This window comes from Crocodylus porosus, unplaced genomic scaffold (genome assembly GCF_001723895.1).
Source record: "Crocodylus porosus isolate Cpor-Errol unplaced genomic scaffold, CroPor_comp1, whole genome shotgun sequence".
NCBI lineage: Eukaryota > Metazoa > Chordata > Crocodylia > Crocodylidae > Crocodylus > Crocodylus porosus.
Window position 1 is genome coordinate 7,047,327 of NW_017728947.1, and position 13,852 is coordinate 7,061,178.

General features: G+C 45.6%; 1 protein-coding gene across 8 annotated transcripts in view; it reads right to left on the bottom strand.

The window, feature by feature from the left end:
* PTPRJ (protein tyrosine phosphatase, receptor type J) overlaps positions 1-13,852 on the bottom strand; it is a 135,102-nt gene that overhangs the window by 18,273 nt on the left and 102,977 nt on the right. For 5 of the 8 annotated variants that reach the window (XM_019551730.1, XM_019551727.1, XM_019551733.1 and 2 more), the window contains 6 exons: positions 11,625-11,897; positions 10,907-11,176; positions 9,163-9,444; positions 5,070-5,201; positions 1,975-2,188; positions 1,709-1,833 (listed from right to left, as the gene is read on the bottom strand). In XM_019551730.1, the coding sequence (XP_019407275.1) occupies positions 1,709-1,833; positions 1,975-2,188; positions 5,070-5,201; positions 9,163-9,444; positions 10,907-11,176; positions 11,625-11,897 (1,296 nt within the window). The remainder of the gene's footprint in view (positions 1-1,708; positions 1,834-1,974; positions 2,189-5,069; positions 5,202-9,162; positions 9,445-10,906; positions 11,177-11,624; positions 11,898-13,852) is intronic. The other 3 variants (XM_019551728.1, XM_019551732.1, XM_019551734.1) reach the window with 2 other exon arrangements.

Genomic DNA, 13,852 nt, shown 5'->3' on the forward strand with positions numbered 1-13,852 from the left:
GAGCTCGTCCTGCTTGTTGCCCAGGCTCCTGGCATTGTAAATAGAGATAATAAGAATAAGTGCAAAGTCCTGCACTTAGGATGGAACAATCCCATGCACCAGTACAGGCTGGGGACTGACTGACTGGGCCACAGCTCTGCAGAAGAGGACCTGGGGGTTACAGTGAACAATAAAATGAATACGAGTCAGCAGCATGCCCTTGTTGTCAAGAAGGCTGCATTGGTAAGAGTGATGCCAGCAGATCAAGGGAAGTGATTAATCCCCTCTATTCAGCACTGGTAAGGCCACATCTGGAGTACCATGTTCAGTTTTGGGCACCCCCTGACAGAAAAGATGTGGACAAATGGGAGAAAGCCTAGTGGAGGGCAAAGAATATGGTTTGGGGACAGGGGCACATGACTTCTGAGAAGAGACTGAGGGATCTGGTCTTATTTAGTCTAGATTAGAGAAGACTGAGGTGGGATTTAATAGCAGCCTTCAACTGCCCGAAGGGTGGTTTCCAAAGAGGATGGAGCTAAACTGTTCCTAGTGGTGGCAGATGACAGAACAAGGAGCAATGGTCTCAAGTTGGAACAAGGGAAGTTTAGGTTAGGTTAGATATTAGGAAAAACTCTCTCAAGAGGACAGTAGTAAAGCCCTGGAACATGTTACTCAGACTGGCTGTGGAAACTCCATCTTTAGAGGTTTTTAAGGTCCAGCTAGACAAAGCCTTGTCTGGGATATCTAGTTGGGGATGGTCCTGCTTTGAGAAAGGAGCTGGATGAGATAAACCTCCTGAGGTCCCTCCCAACCCTCATTTTCTACGATTTAAGCTGACCCATTTTTTCTTTAATCATAGAATTCTCAGACTCGGGGCTTCATTTTTGGCCATGGATTTCAACTCCAAGTGAAAATGTGTACAATCCATTGTACTAAAGGAGCTGATCAGATAGTTTGAGGTGCATCTTACCTCAGGTTCAGATTGAAATAATTTCACAGACTGTACCCAGAAAAAGAAAGAACAGTTCTGAGCTTAAGCGAAAACATGTAAGAAAATATTAAGTGAATTATTACTCATGCAAACTAAGTTTTATATGCTAAAAACTACCCTTACAGAATGGGCAGACTTCTAGTGCACCAATAACTAAAAAAAGCAATGTTTCTGTACCATCTCTCAGCTAAAATTGTAGTTGCATTCTAATTGAGTACTGGGACCCAAGAGACAGGAGGTCTCAATCCATCTATATCATTTTATGCTTTAGTATCAGTGTTGAAAAATCTGTAAAATAATATCCCCGCGAAGAAGATTCCTCACAAGATCCTTGTGAGGAATCCCTATAAGCAATCATAGAAAAAGTAAGGCTAGAAGGGACCACAGGAGTTCATCTAGTCCAACCTCCTGCTCAAGGCAGGATCTTTCCTATCCAAACTGTCCCAGACAAGCACATGTCTAATCTGTTCTTAAAGCTAAAGACAGTTTAGCTAAACAATGTCCTGCCACTATAAGGAAGGAAATGATTGTTAAAATATACTTGAGATCCAAAAAACTGACAAGGAATAAACAAGAATTTATGTGGAGCTGATGAACTGTATACTTAAAGATTACAAAACAAAAACATTACAAAACAGACCCTTTCCTCTCTACATTGAAATCAGAAAGTGTTTTCCTAAACACATCTAGACCAAATATTTAGGATCTAGGCAGTCCACTATTTTATTTTAGCGGTACCTGGATTCTGGGGTACTTGAAATACTCCAGAATAAGGTGTGAATGATACATAGCTCCTCTCTTCGACAATAGGTCCGGTTTTATTATTGGCATAGGTAATATCAGTAAAACCTGCAACAGAAGCCCTGGGGAGAAGAGAAGGAAATGTAATAGTTGTATTAGATTATGTTAACCACTCAATCCTAGCAAGCAATATTTATGATCAGATCACTATTTAGACTTCATATGTGTACAAGGGAAATAAAATAATAAATTGAAATAAATACCTGTATAAACCAAGGGGCTTCAGTGGTCCATTGTAATAAGAAAGTGTGGTGTTTGTATTTCCTACTACAACTGTGTAAGACTGACTTTTGGAGACTGAGGGAGAAGCCCTTGTATGTTCAATGATCATAACGTATGTTACATAGGTATCTGTTTTCTCTGCCATGAAGTCATTGTATGTGAAGTTCAGGTTATTTTTTGAAGGCTTGTTATCTTCTGAAAGACAAGAGACAACATATACATCAAGTATTACATTTCTGTAAAAACAACATAACTGAGAGGGCACCTATAGTAAAATATTGAATAAGATTCTGACTATTCCTAGGGTACTAGGATTAAAATTAAAGTCTGAGAACACTCTACTCTTTTTACTGTAAAGCAATTTATTTTAACTGCTTTTGCTCTCAGAAAAAGTCACTGGCTGTTTTAATACCCTTTTTTTTTCAATTGTAATGTGTGTGGCAGATCGGATGTTGCAAACATCAACTAGTCCACAAAAGACAACTCATAATGAAATTGTCGATACAGAGAATCCAGTGATTCACTGGACAGATTGTCAGGTTAGAACAAGAACTCGAGAAGGCATTTGAACAAGTATAGTGTGTTAAAACCATTAGACTGTTTTGAAAGGGGCAAACTGAGTTTGGTAATGTGTCAACTAATTAAACCTGAAGTGTCCCCATAACCAGCCAACAGGACATTCATCACAACCTGTGCCTAGTTTATTGCCCACAAAATGGTGTTTCACAATGAGTCAGAACATGATCTTGAGAAGCAGTCTGTTAATAAATATGACCTTGTTTTCTAGTGAGGACCACCTCTTAGAGGGCAAGGTCTTCAGCACATAAAATCTCAATAGGCAGAATTTTGAGCGCTGTTTTTATCATCTTTACTGGCTGTTGTGAATGATTATAAGCAACAGTCAACATTATATCAAATGGGAGCTTATAGGGAACTAGACATTTTTTCCCCAGAAGACTCAGAAGAACTATTTACTGTGACAGCTAGACTCCTAATGCTTGATGACAGCAATACTTTTATGTCATTCAAGCATGTTTCAAACCAAATCAAACATCATTTTAATCTAATGATGCAATATTCCAGGGTGAAGTGGTAACACGGAATAAATAAGCCTCATCAAACAAGAAGCCAGATTGTTTAAGTCCATTAGGCTATTTCTCCCTGTTTCTGCTCCATGATTCTGTCAAGGAAAGACTAAATCCTAGAATTTTAAGGCAGATTATAGAAATGAGGCATGTAAAAACTCTGTGGTATCAAAGCAGTTTGAACTGCTAGCTGCCAGAGACAACTCAATAGCATACTCAGTTAAAAGTTCAAAGTGTTATGAGGAGGGCATAGCTCACTCCCCACTCATTGCTGTTTTAAAATTGCTCCTCTCCTTATAGAAAATATAGTGTTAGTGCAATCTCTAAAAAAGATTACAGACTGGCTACAAAAAGCTGTTTCAGGAGTGAGGTGTAAAGCTGGGTGTGTGCATACAACAGAAGTAGATTGTGCTGGATTCTACATTTCTCTCCAAACCAAAAGCAAAGCTCTCACTGACTTTTTAAGATCCTGGGATAAGAGAGAAAAAATGAACACAGCCCCTCGGAAATGCACTTTGCTTTGTATTATCATATTCGAGATATGGATGAAAAACAATAATAAATGAATTACAGTACTGTCCCAAATAACAGAACCCTACCCCAAACGTAGTAGTGCAATAAGGCTAATAGTATTTGGAAGTTAAGTAGCTGTGTTGTTATTAACTGTACCATATTATTAACTGACCCATGCCTTTTCCTAATTTTTCCCTTTGCAGTAAAGCATAAATCTGAAGTTGAAAAATTTGGCTCTCTATTTCAGTTTCAATCACACTTAGAAAAAACTGTTACCTTGGCTGTGTGTCAAAAAAAGGGGAGAACAGTCTTCAAATATAATCCTGATTTGATGTTACTAGTTAGAAATGTATGAAAAAAATTCAAACATGTTGATAAGACGCCATGTTAAAACAGCAATTTTGGAACAGCTGATTAACACAGACTGTAAATAATGGAATCCAAGAAGCTAGTCCATTACCATTGGTATATAACCATCAGGGTTGTATAACTGAATACAGCTACATTACTACTCTCTACTGAACATGTATTTAAACAAAAATAGAGAGGGAAGACCTACACCCAAACTGCTGGGAAATGCATGCTCACTGTTAAAACAGTAAGTAGAAGGATCATTGTCCTAGATAAGGAAGTCATTAGAAACCTTGCACATGGAAAATGTACTGCATAGGCTGCCTTTCTTTAAGCTTTTTCAGGACTGAAACAAGATTTTAATTGACATCAAATTGCAAAGAACCACCTCCCCAATTTTCTGAATCAACAGCCAATAACACTGTAGCTATCCATTTATATTATTTTCTTTGGTTTGACCTTTTAAAGAGGTTCATATCAATCTCTAGGCAGTTTCTTACATTCAGTGTTCCTGAGCATGACACCAACAGTGCTATTCCTGCATTTCATCCATAAAGATAACCACCCATGGTTAACAAATTTAAAATTGGAGAGGAGTCCTATTTATTTACTTTTATATTTGATTATAATATTTTTGGAAGGGGGTTGGTGGTGATGGGAAGAAATGGACAAAACATTCCAAGTTCAGAAGTTTTTTACGAGTCCCTAAAATCGTTCTGTGAAAAACAAATGACACCACGCACTTTTGTGGCTGGGGTTACAGGCACACGAATATGGAAGTGGCACACAGGGCGCTGTGGCAACCTGCTCTTTTGAGAAGCCTGTGTGAGCTGGAATATTTTAGGCAGAAGCTCAACTGTGGCCTTATGAAATTAGTAAGAGTTGTGACATTGTTTGGGGCCACCACTTCACCCTTAAGTTTTTGAATTGTGACTGCAAGTATTAGGGGTAACTTCCTCTCTCTATTTACCATCTGTTAGGACCCTAAAATAATGTGCAAAGCTATGAGTTCATTTAAAAAAAAAGTCTATTCTGTTGAATACACACATGATGATGTCCAATTTTCAGAAGCACACACCTGGGAAGTCATAGCATCACCTCAGAACAGTGTAATAATGTCATCTTACCATTAGCAGTTGTGATTAGGACTGCATAGGCCTTTAAGGGTCCATGTTTAGACTCAAACGGACTAAACCAAACTTTAAATGAGCTGTGATTAATGGCTGTAATTGTAGGGGCTGCACTTGGAGCAGGAGGGTCTAGAAGCAGAGAAAATATCAATTAGACTCTTACTACAAATTAAGGAGAAAGAAGTTTGCTATGGAGAAAGCATGATATGCTGAAAAGTCTATTTTCTCCAAATGCCCGGAAAAAAAATCTTAAAGAGAAAGCCTATCATTTTCTATGGTCTCATATTACTGCAACTTATCTATAGGGCACAACCCCCCATGATTCAGCATATTTCAGTGGCACTTACAGGCATACACAAGATATGCCACACTTACCTAAATCCAAGACAACCCTGAATTTAAGTTCACTCCCCCAATAATTAGATTCTATAGATAGAACATTATAACAAATTTATATATATTTTATCTATATAATCTAATTATTGGAGTATCATCTTACATTCATCTGTACCACCACTGCAATGGGAAAAGCAATGTCAGGGGGGCAGGTGGTGAGGAAGGCAGTAGATCGGCAGACAGCTTGTCCCACACCATCTGTGCCCCCCCACCCCACAGCATCAGGCTCTTGCCTCTCCTTCCCCCCTCCATCTCCAACCATGCAACTTCTGCTCCCTCTCTGCAGTCTCAGGTCCCACAGCCTCCCCCCACTCCCACTCTGACATCCTCTACTCCTCCAACAGACCCTACCCTCCCTGCTGCTTACCCTTGGCAAACTCTGTTCTCACTCCAACCAGGGGTGTGAAGCATGGCCACAACCCAACCCCATTTCAGTGGTGGTAGGGGCAGATGGGGCCCAAGGCTGCAGGCGGGAGGGAAGAGGCATAGAGTGCAGAGGTGACAGGGATGGTGGGTTGGGGCAGAGCACAGCTGCCTGCCCCCTGCCCCACCCACCCTATCTCCCTACAGTGCAGGTGTGGGTCCTGAGCTCCCGCTCAGCTGTCGCTGGCTCCCATGCACCTGCTTGCTCCTAGTCCACCCTGCCCCAGCCCCACAGTACAGGCAGGGATGAGTGCATGCAGCCCCAACCCCACGCTCGCCCATCTGGGCTGAGCAGTGGGTGCATGGAATAAATTGGTGCTCAGAGGGGGAGAAAAGCAGCCCCTCCTCCTCTCTGTGCCAGCACTTCCTGGTGCAGCCATCCAGACACTATGCGAGCCTGTTCTGTGTCTCCGCTGCATCACTGCTGCCTCTGGGCTGCCCCATGGGGCAGCAGTGGCAGTGGAGAGCAGGCAAAGGCAGACCCATGTGGGCTGCAAGCAGCTGCATCAGGGAGCACCAGCAGCAGGAGGCAGAGGAGCTGCTTTTCTCCCATGGTAAGCACCGTCACTTGTGAGCTGGCCAGTGCAGGTGCTCCACACAGCCACCTCTGCTGCACTGGGCAGCACAGAAGTGGTGGTGAAGGAGCCACACCACAGCCTAATGTGGCACAGGCTCTGGGCGACCACAGCAAACACTGCCTGGCAGGAGCAAGGACAGTGGCCACTTTCCTAGGCCCCGAGCAGCAGTTTGTGCCCAGCGGCGGCTACTCAACACCGATGGGTAAGTGCAGAGCCAGCGCAGGGCCCAGGCTGAGCAGCAAGGGCACAGAACAAACTGCTGCTCAGCACGGGAGAAAAGCAGCCCCTCCGCATCCCACTGCCGGTACCCCCTGGTGCAGTCACTTGCAGCCCACACAGGGATGCCTATACCTGCTCTCTGCTGCCACCACTGCCCCAAAGGGCAGCAGCAACATGGTGGAGAGACAGAACAGTTCCATGTGGCTGCACCAGGAAGCACCAGCCATGGGGATGGGGAAAGGCTACTTTTCCCCCATGCTGAGCAGCAGTTTGTTCTGCACCCGGCTGGGGAGGAGGGGATTAGGAGCGAGCAAGCGGGCAGAAGACAGTGACAGCTGGGCGGGAGCACAGGGTCCATGCTCATGACCTGGGCCAGTGCCCACAGGCCCAGAACGGGGTGGCAGGAGCACAGGGTCCCAGCCAGCAGGGGTTCTATGGAACCAAGTGGGTTCCCCCCCTTTCTCTGCTGACAGAGCCCAGCTCCGCACCATAAACCCCTCCCAGCCCACGCCCTGCTCTCCTGCCGCCCCACTCTGGGCCCCGCTGGCACTGGCCCTGGGACACTAGTGCATGTCCCACACTCCCGCTCGCTTCACCTCCCCTCAGCCCCTGCCACCGCTTTCCCCACTTTCCTACCCATTCTCTGGCCGCTCTGCACCATGCTCCCATACCCACACACACATCCACACAAACCCCCATACCCACCCACAGCTCCCCACAAACCTCACACCCATCCACCCACCCATCGATACTTCCCCCACCAATCCTGCACGCCCAACACTAAATACAAGTAAGACTGCATTTTGAGCTATTATGCAATCACTTCTACATATACAGCACAAACGCACACAAATCAGGACATTTTTTTTTTAAATTAAATGAAAATATATTATTATGGGTGTTTGATTTTTAGTATATAATTTGGGTTTTTCTCCCCTAAGGAGTAGTTCCAGGGGCAAGGGGAGGGAGGCAAGGGGAGGGACTTCTGATGGCAAAGGTCAGAGGTTAGGGTGTGGGACTTGTGGTCCCAAGATAGCAGCCAGGGGGCAGGACTACTCATGCAGCCCTCAACAGATGGCCAAAACTCAGTAAGCAGCCCTCTGCCCGAAATAATTGCCTGCTCCTGTTCTATACACTTCATATATATACTGGCTCTACACACTTTTCATTTGTGGCTCACATGGGATTTGTAGGGAAATAAAGAATTTTACTCATAACTTGAATTTTCAGATTCACTGTATAACACTGCAAGTTCTTCATTGTGCCTATCCTCTCTTTTTGGGATTTCCCATGCTTCTCGGATTTGTTGGCTGCCACGTGGAACTAGAAAGAAATATTTTCCCATTCTGTTGCTACATGTCAGAGGCTTTTTTCACCTTCCTCAGAAATATTAGGTGTTGGCAGCAGCCACGGCTGGGGATTTTGACTGGGATGTGACAATGCCTTTGCTGAGATGTACACCCAGAGGTTCCTGGCTAGAGGGTCTTGCCCCTCCACTCAAGGTCAGACCCCAAATATGACTGCAATATTTGGAGCCAGGAAAGAATTCTACCTTACAGTCACAGAATGATAAAAAATTTGGGTCAGAAGGGACCTCAGGAGGTCATCTGGTCCAACCCTCTGCTCAAAATAGGACCAACCCCAACTAGATCATCCCAGCCAAGGCTTTGTCCATCCACCCAGGTCTTAAAAATCTCCAAGGATGAAGATTCCATCACCTCTTTGAGTAATCTGTTTCAGTGTTTTACTACCCTCCTAGTGATACAGTTTTTCCTAATATCTAATCTAAACTTCCCTTGCTGATGCTCAAGACCATTGCTTCTTGTTCTGTCACCTACCACCATGGAGAACAGTCTAGCTGCATCCTCTTTTAAACCATCCTCCAGGTAGTAGAAGGCTGCTATTAAATCCCTCTGAGTCTTCCCTTCTCCAGACTCCCTCAGCTTCTCCTCAGAAGTCATGTGTACCAGCCCCTATTTTCATTGCCTTCCACTGAGCTCTCTTCAATTTGTCTACATCCTTTCTGTAGCGGGGGGGCCCAAGACTAGACACAATACTCCAGATGTGGTCTCAGACTGGTACAGACTGCAGGGATTTTTTCCTTTCTCTGTTGGGAGGGGGGGTGGGCGGGAAGAAACGTAGTCCTCTTCCTGGGATCTCGACTGTATTTCAATACCCTTGTAGCAGGCTACCATTAGATACTGGCTACCATTGTCTCCTGACCTTACCTGTGGCAAGATAAGGTATTATTTCTTGTGGTTGCATCAGGGTTGATTGTGTACTTTTACTAATCAGTTAGACAATGGATTTGTATAGGATGGCTTGGATTGGGATCTCTGGCTGACAGGGGTTGGACTAGATGTCCTCCAAAGGTCTACTTTTCTATGATTCCATGATTTTATAAATCTTTAACTCTTTTTTTTTTGTGGCCCATATACTTCCTCCCAACCCCCACCTCAAACTTTCATACTCACCAGTAATACTTGTAGCACACGTTCTTTGCTCTGGAAGGCTGTATTTCCCACATGAATTGGTTGTAATATTAATATAGTATGTGGTGTAATAATTTAAGTTTTGTATACTTGTATTTACATGTCCTGATTTACAAGATGAAGCCGAACTTTCACTAGTCAATGTGCCATTAGATAGCTTTATGCTGAAGCCAGAATTACTGCCAAGAGGACATATCCAATTTAGTTTTAATTCAGGCTTTTTAATCACTTGTTCACAATGAAATTCACGCGGTGGTGCAGGATCTGCAAAAAAGGGAGAAGATGGAGCAGTATGGTTATCTGCAATCTACTTACATCATTGGGACAGAAGTTCTTAAAATGTCTGTGAAACATCACATATCTTCAGCTCTCCTTTTAGCAGCTTTGCAGCATTTACACAATATAAAATACTTTGAAAATAGTTTTTCGGGCTGTGGTAACTTTCTTGTTGGTATAAAATTGGCAGAGGAATTTCCATAACAATGGGCCAAGTTTGCCAACTGTAGGGAATAGAACAATGTCTTTGCACTTCAGCACTCTCTAGATGACAAAGGGGTGTGTGTGGGTGGGTGGGTGGGCGTGCGCGCGCGCGCGCAATTTAATAAAGATGGATATAGACACCTAACAGGACTTTCAATAGTGCACGTGAAAATCCTATTTGGCATTCAGCTACATCAGGAGTGTCAAAGATGGTTCACAGAGCCCTATCATCTGACTTGCAGGGCTGCCTGTGAGGTATCAGACTGGCATACCACATGCAGCACACACTGGCCCATGCCTCATACACTGTATACGGCACATGGAAACTATCTGGCACAGGCTGCACATGGTGCAGGAGTTGGAACCATTACACGCTGTTGGGGGCACATGCTGCACGCAGCACCTGTGCTGGACCAGTCCTGCATGCTGGATCCAAGGCCAGTCTTAACCAGGCCCACAGACTGGCCCCATGTGCTAAAGCCAACCCACAAGGCCAATTCGGTGCAGACACCACATGCAACACATGCTGCAAATGGGCTGGGCCCAGTGCATGCTGCACAAGGGGTGCACACTGCAAGCAGCACATGGCATCAGTCCAAGTTGCGTGCTACATCAGGCACCTGTTCTGGCCTGGCCTGTGGGTTAGTTCTAACACCTGAGGCAGGACTGTGGGCCCAATCTGGTTCACAGAACAGGCCCAAGCCCCTCATCTTGCCCTCAGATGAGATTTGCATCCCTTTAGGTGCCTAACAGCTTTCAATATAGTCCCTTCAGAATACCCAGGCTGCACTAAGTAGTAGTTAAACTAAATTGAGCACTTCATGCTGAATTTAAAGGAAGAAATAAGCCATCATTTCCCCATCTCTCTTCTCAGGTTTATTTTGAATGTCAGACTTGTACCATGATTTGCACTTCTTACAGCCACCAAAGGCAGAGGGAAAACAGTGGCTGTTCTGGAAATTCGGAGGGTGGGGGGCACAGACTAAGAGGAAATGTGCTGTTTGCAGAGCAGGGGGAAGAGAGGGTTCACATCACAAACTGCAGATGTGAAATGAAGGCTTAGTGGAAAATGAGCCAGTTTCTCATATGTCAATCCAATGACCTCACAGGTTTTCAAAGACAAACTATTATAGCAGAAATGTAAAGACAAGATGAAAATATACAGCACATAAACAAATCTGTGTACAGAGAAGGAGCAAAAGAAGACAAGGAAGAAAAGGTATGTGCATAAATTTTTATGACATACTTGTACAGACACTTGCAGAATCTGAGTAACCTCGTGTCTTGTTATCCAATGCTAGCGGGTATACTGTGAAGTTGTAAGATGTACCAGGTTCTAAGCCAGTAATAACAACAGCAGCGCTCTCTGAGAATGTTTCATTCATTAAAGTTCCATGTTTGAAAATCTCTATCACATAGATATAATTATCAGCAGCTGAATCATTGTTCTTCCACGTTAAAGTCACATAACCTGTGCTGATATCTATAGCCTGGATGCCAAAAACTGGACTGGGCTCTGTTTAAGGGAAAAAAAAGCACACATACACACATCAGTTGAATTTAGCATAACCCAGAGGTCCTACATCCGGCAAAACTCTCTTCACCATTACTGCTGTCGTCTCTTTGGTAGACATCTGAGACACTGCCTATGTACATATTCTCCCACCTCTTTTCAGGTGTGCTAAGTCCACTTGGCCAGACCCAAACACCTGCACTGTCATAAATATGACACTGGCTCCACTTTAGAGACTATATTTCTTGCATGCAATTTGGTGATGCAAAATGTCTTCAGGACCAAATGTTTTTTTAATGGAAACATAAATCTTTATTATACAAACAAATGCACTGCAATAATCTACAGTACCTTTCTTATGTAAACAAGTCCATGAGCACAGAGGGTGTAGATGGGGGCCCAAAAGACAAGGTGAATGTATTAAATAGCAAGCAAGCTACAGGTGACTTACTGGTGTAGACGGTCACGGAATTTCCATCTCCTTTAGTTCTGCTATCTGGTGCTAGTGGATATATTGTGAAGTTATAGAGTGTACCAGGTTCTAAACCTGTAATTACAGCTCCCGTGATTTGGGTTGTCTCAGTCCGGAGAGCTGAATTTCCATCTTTGAAAATCTCTATCTCATAGGTATAGTTATGAGCAGCTGAATCATTGTTCTTCCAGGTTAAATTCACTTGATCTGTGCTGATATCTATGGGTTGGATATCAAAAACTGGACTGGGCTCTGTTTAACGAAAAACCAAGCATACACATACACATTAGTTGCATTTAACATAACCCAGAGGACTTGCTTCCAGCAAAACTCTCTTCACCGTCAGTGCTGATGTGTCTTTGGTAGACATTAGAGACACTGCCTATGTCAGGGGTGGGCAATTATTTCAGGCAGAGGGCCAGTAAACCCAGTTTTGGCAAGCTGTTGAGGGCTGCATGGATAGCTCTGCACCTTGAAAGGTGCCCCGTCCCCTGGTCACCATCTGGGACCAATGTCCCAATGTCTTGGGACCAGTGAGTCAGGGCCAGCACCAGTAGGGCCCAGAGAGGATCACAGCCTGGCAGGGGTCTGTGGGGCCAGCGCTGGCCCCAGGACACCAGTGTGGGCCCCATGCTCCTGCACCTCCTCAGCCCTGCTGTACAGGCAGGGGATAGCACACAGCCCTAACCCCGCACTTCCCAGCAGGGAACGAGTTGGTGCTGAGCACAGGGGAAAAGTGGCCCCACCCCTGCTCTGAGGCTAGCGCTCCCTGCTGCAGCCACTCACAGCCCATGCAGGGCTGTCCTGAGCAGACACAAGCAGCCTCACGTGGGCTGCAAGCAGCTGCAGCACAGGGCGCCTGCCACATGGGGGGGAGGGGCCGCTTTTCCCCACGCTTAGCACCAGCTTGTAACCCACCCCTGCTGCCAGACGGCCCTGCGCCAGCTCCGAGCTCGCTCATCAGTGTTGTGCCACAGCGGCAGCAGCTGCTTGGCCCAGAGGAAAGCGACCCCCTGCTTGCCACGCCAGGCTGTGTTTGTTGCTGTTGCGCATCCAGAGCTCGTACCGTGGTAGGCTGTGGTGAGGCTGCCACTGCTGCCTCTGTGCTGCCCAGTGTAGAAGCTCCAGGCAGGCAGCAGCAGCAGCAAAGACTGCACAGCATGGCAAGCAGGGGGGCCATAGGTGCTCCTGCTGCGGCGCAGCCCCGACGGGTGAGCCTGGAGCAGGCGCAAGGCCGGGTTACAAGCTGGTGCTGGGCACAGAGAAAAGCAGCCCCTCCCCCGCCCCGTGGCCAGCATTCCGTGCTGCAGCTGCTCGCAGCCCACATGGGGCTGCCTGGGCCTGCTCCAGACAGCTCTGCATGGGCTGTGAGTGGCTGCAGCAGGGAGCACAGGCCATGGGGCGGGGCTGCTTTTCTGCTGCACTCAGCACCAGCATGTTCCCTACATCTGGTCCTCCCCTGCCCTTCCCTGACCCCCACCTGAGTTTCCTGCACTGGTGCAACCACGAGGAGCCACATGGTCCTACACCAGAAGCCCTTGCTGGAGTTTCCAGCTGGGGGTGGGGGGTCAGGTCAGGCAGGCCCTGCTGTTGCAGGAGCCCGCCAGGGCTTCCTCTGAGTCCTACTGCCCCTGGTCCCTGTCATCTTTGACAGGAATCAAGGACAGATAAATACATATTAATTTTCTAAATTTTTTTTAAGGGCCCCACAGACTGGATAGAATGACCTGGCAGGCTGGATCCAGCCCGCTGGCCATATTTTGCCCACCCCTGACCTATGTACACCTTCTACAAACCTCTCTTTCCAAGTGTGCGCCAAGTCTACTTGGCAAGACCCAAACACCCATGCTGCCACAAATATGACACTGGCTCCACTTTAGGGACTATATTTCTCACATGAAATTTGGTGATGCAAAATCTTTTCATATAACACATTTCATAGAACACATTAATTGTATTCACAGAACTCAGAGGAGCTGCCTCCCACAAAACACTTCCCCCTTAGTGCTGAAACCTTACTGAAAGACTGTCTATGAGCACCTTCTCTGACATCTCTGATTTGAGTAGCTTGGCAAGATCCAAAATTTCTGGCCCAAGGAGCATATGACAATGACTATAAGAATTTAAGAACATACTGCATTTATTTATATCTAAAACAAGGTTTTCTCCCCACAAGCATTGGGGGGGTGGGCCTGGATGTCAAAAAC